The following is a 3,524-nucleotide window of genomic DNA, read 5'->3' on the forward strand; positions in this document are numbered from 1 at the left end:
AAGAGTGTAAATCCCATGGGTCGAGATAAGAGCACTCCAGTAACTAAGGTATAATACAAACCACTACTGCTGCTACCACCAATAATAATGATAAGGGAAATAACATGACGTGCTGTGCTATGGAATACCCCTTTGGCCAGTTTGGGTCAGGTGTCCTGCCTCTGCTTCCTCCCGGCTTCCCCTCCTCCCTGGCAGAGCATGAGACTGAGAAAGTCCTTGGTCAGAGTAAACATTACTGAGCAACTACTAAAAACATTGGTGTGTTACCAGCTCTGTTCTCAGACTAAAGTCGAGAACACGGCACTGCACCAGCTACTGAGAAGGAGAAAAAATGACTGTTACAGCTGAACCCAGGACAAAGAGCCACGGCACCTGGGCAGCTGCGGGGAGCAGAGGGTGAGGGCAGGAGGGGGTTTCTCCCCTTCAGCTTCCCCAGTATAGAGGGGACGCCCTTCCTGCTTCCTCATCTCTCCCTGCAATGGAGGCTGTCCCCACATCCCTTCTCCTGAGGCTTTCCCTAGCACACAGGAAGCAGGTCCTGAGGGACTGAGCACTTTGTGAACACCCTGAGGACAAGAAAACCTTTTTTCCCTCTGACTTTCAGTTTACCTTAGTGCTTTTAGATGGAGAAGAGAGATGTCTCTTAATTATGGGTATTTAAGAAGGGTTCATGCATGCAGACAGCAGTTAGTACCTCCTGCTCCTGCCTCCTGGCAATGATTCAGTGCCCTCGAAGCTGCAAACCCCCAGGCTGAGGAGGGAGTGATTTGCTACCAGCATGGCCACTGGGGAGGTCGAGGGGCTTCTGTGCCCAGAGGCAGCTCGCCGGTGCTGGTGTGAATTCCTCCATGGGCAGGGGGCTGCTGCTCTGGAGGGGTGCAGCTGGTGATAGGGGGTGACGATGCTTTGCTGCTTGTTCACGGGTCAATCTGCAGACCCTAAAAGTGTCACAGGCAAAGAGCAGCTCCTTGTGCAGCACGTGCTGCCAGCGAGCCCTGCCTAGACTAAGTAACTATGGCAGTGCCGGAAGCAGAGCACAGCAATAAAGCTGTTTGAAAAGGAAACGAAAACCAGGCTATTTCAGGTCCCCTGCAGTGCTGGTGAGCAGCCAAGGGATGTCCCGGGAGCCTGGGCAGGGAGGATGGGTGGGAAGGGGTCCGGTGGCGCTGCTGCCACTGGTTCCTGTGACATCTCACTGCAGATGGTGTGAGGATGCTGTGCCAGAGGCGCATGCAGGTGGTGCTGGCCCTGTGCCTGCTGCTGGTCCTGTGGCAATGCTTCCAAGCCCCCAGGGATGGCATCGGCCCCTTCACTCAGGCTCCCTCCCTCCTTGATGCCCCTGCTGCCTGCCTCACCGCCAGCACCAACGGCTCCGCGTGGTTCAATGCCCGCTACAACCTGACCACGGGGCCTCTGCTGACAGGCACAGCCCATGAGCTCTCCTCCGACGTGGTTCAGTGGTGGCTGGTGAGTAGGCTCTCCCTGGGTCTGTTTGTGGTGGGGCAGGACCAAGATTAAAGGTGGGGACAAAGCAGGTGCAAGGATTCACTGTCCCCCCACACCATCTTGGAGCTGTCCTGCACCCTTTTCCTAACATCCCATTGGGTTTTTCTGTACCTTTCCCAGGGCTCTGCTGCGAGGAGCAGGGCTCCCCCTTGCTTTCCGGGCACTCGCCAGGGGCTGATGCTGCCTGTCTCTGTCCTTTCCCCCCCAGACACTGCAGGGTCGCTCAAGGGTTGTCCAGCTCCAGGCCATACTTCGGCAGCTCTTCACTGTGCTCCAGGCTCCAAGTGGCAACGTGTGGGACTCGAATCACCGCAGGACCTGTGCGGTGGTGGGGAACTCCGGGCGGCTCAAGGGCTCTGGCCATGGGTTGCGGATTGATGCTCACGACTGGGTGCTGAGGTGGGTGACATGAATGGGTTTGGGCTCTCCCTATCTCCTCAGGACCCTGGCGTGCACCAGCCTCCAGCCGTCCTGTCACTCGTCCCCTTTGCTGCTGGCCAGGGTGACCTGATGTCCTTTCCTGGTGGAACTGGCAGCCTGGGACCAGCATAGCGTGTACCTTTGGTTTAGGATGTGCCTTCCTGTTGTCCTTTAGGATGAACAGGGCAAAGATTGCTGGCTTTGAGCAGGATGTTGGCATGAGAACAACCCATCACTTCATGTACCCAGAGAGCGCAGTGAACCTTGAGCCTGGCGTCCACCTCGTCCTCGTCCCCTTCAAGCCACTGGACCTGCAGTGGGTGGCCAGCGCCTTCTCCACTGGAGAGCTCACACAGTGCGTTGGCTTTGGGGGACAGCATGTACTGTGCTGGAGCCCCTGGGGATGGTGTGGGGTGGTCCTATGGACCCTCCTGCCTCAGTGGGCCACCATGGTCCCGGTGAGACCAAAGGGGCCCTGGGTGAGAGTCTTTGCATCCCTCTGTACTGCAGTTTGTGGCCATGGGTGGGATGGTGGCTGTCCCCACTGGAGGGCTGCTTCCAAAGCAGAGGCCCCAGCAGCAGGAGTGCCCCTGCTCACTGCTGTCCTCTGGCTTTTGCAGCACATACACGAAAGTGAAACAGTTCATCAAAGCTGACAGGAACAAGGTAAGGGCTCCAGCTCCTACTGGGCACTCAGAGATGGTTTTCAGCTGGATGTGGGCAGAGCCACTGAGCAGGAGCACCAATGGCTGCACTGGTGGCAGGGGCTGGCTGTCCTGTCACAGCATGGTGATGTTCATGATGTTCACAGATGGTTCTTCCACTCCCCACTCAGGTGCTGATCCTGAGCCCAGCTTTCCTCAAGTACATCCATGACAACTGGACACAGCACCACGGGCGATACCCGTCCACCGGCTTCACGGCCCTGCTCTTCGCCCTGCATGCCTGCCAGCAGGTGAGTGTGAGTGCACCCGCGGGACCGGGCGCTGCCACTGTGCCACCGCTGCGTTGCCTCGGTGTGTGCTTGGGCTGGCCCAGTGCCCTGCAGCAATGGCTCTTGCTGCCGTGCGCAGGTCTCCGTGTTTGGCTTCGGAGCAGACACCAAAGGGAATTGGCACCACTACTGGGAGAAAAACCGCTGGTCCGGAGCCTTCCGCAGGACGAGGGTCCACGACGCTGACGTCGAATTCAGCCTCATCGAGAGACTGGCAGCTGAAGGCAGGATTTTATTCTACAGATGATGCAGTTCCAAGAGACTGAAGCCAGGCTGCTAGGGCTCAGAACTCTCAAAGCCTCCATCATGTGGCCAGCCACTCAAACGTGGCTGTCCACATGATGGAGCTTTTGGGGGATGTTCGTAGTTGTTCTTTAGGCAGCCTTTTTATGACTAAGGAAAAAACTTTGAAACTCTATCAAAGAAGAGTAAGAAAGGAAAAAAGTCAAGCAAGCTGTCTGAAGACAACAGAATCAAGTACAGTTTAACTGATCTTACATTGAATAAACCTTGAAAACACAGGTGAATCTATTACCATTTGCTTTACTTTTTGAGCCATTTACTGCTTTGGGAAGACTGCACAATCTGCCTGAGCTCCATCTGC

At 56.2% G+C, this 3,524-nt stretch overlaps 1 protein-coding gene across 1 annotated transcript; it reads left to right on the top strand.

Annotated features, from left to right (window-relative positions):
* The first annotated feature begins 1,212 nt into the window (after positions 1-1,212).
* Positions 1,213-3,167, top strand: ST3GAL2 (ST3 beta-galactoside alpha-2,3-sialyltransferase 2). The gene is made up of 6 exons (XM_010021621.1): positions 1,213-1,467; positions 1,715-1,905; positions 2,102-2,281; positions 2,547-2,592; positions 2,762-2,881; positions 3,000-3,167. The coding sequence occupies exons 1-6, from the start codon at positions 1,213-1,215 to the stop codon at positions 3,165-3,167; spliced, it is 960 nt and encodes a 319-aa protein (XP_010019923.1).
* The last annotated feature ends 357 nt before the right edge of the window (positions 3,168-3,524 follow it).

This window comes from Nestor notabilis, unplaced genomic scaffold (genome assembly GCF_000696875.1).
Source record: "Nestor notabilis isolate BGI_N333 unplaced genomic scaffold, ASM69687v1 scaffold27109, whole genome shotgun sequence".
Taxonomy (NCBI): domain Eukaryota; kingdom Metazoa; phylum Chordata; class Aves; order Psittaciformes; family Psittacidae; genus Nestor; species Nestor notabilis.

Bases quoted from the DNA above. Each gene is read 5' to 3' on its own strand.
- ST3GAL2 (XM_010021621.1), top strand. From the start codon at position 1,213: ATGCTGTGCCAGAGGCGCATGCAGGTGGTGCTGGCCCTGTGCCTGCTG. The intron at 2,282-2,546 runs GTGCGTTGGCTT...TGGCTTTTGCAG, and splicing joins TCCACTGGAGAGCTCACACA to CACATACACGAAAGTGAAAC. The intron at 2,882-2,999 runs GTGAGTGTGAGT...TGCCGTGCGCAG, and splicing joins CCCTGCATGCCTGCCAGCAG to GTCTCCGTGTTTGGCTTCGG.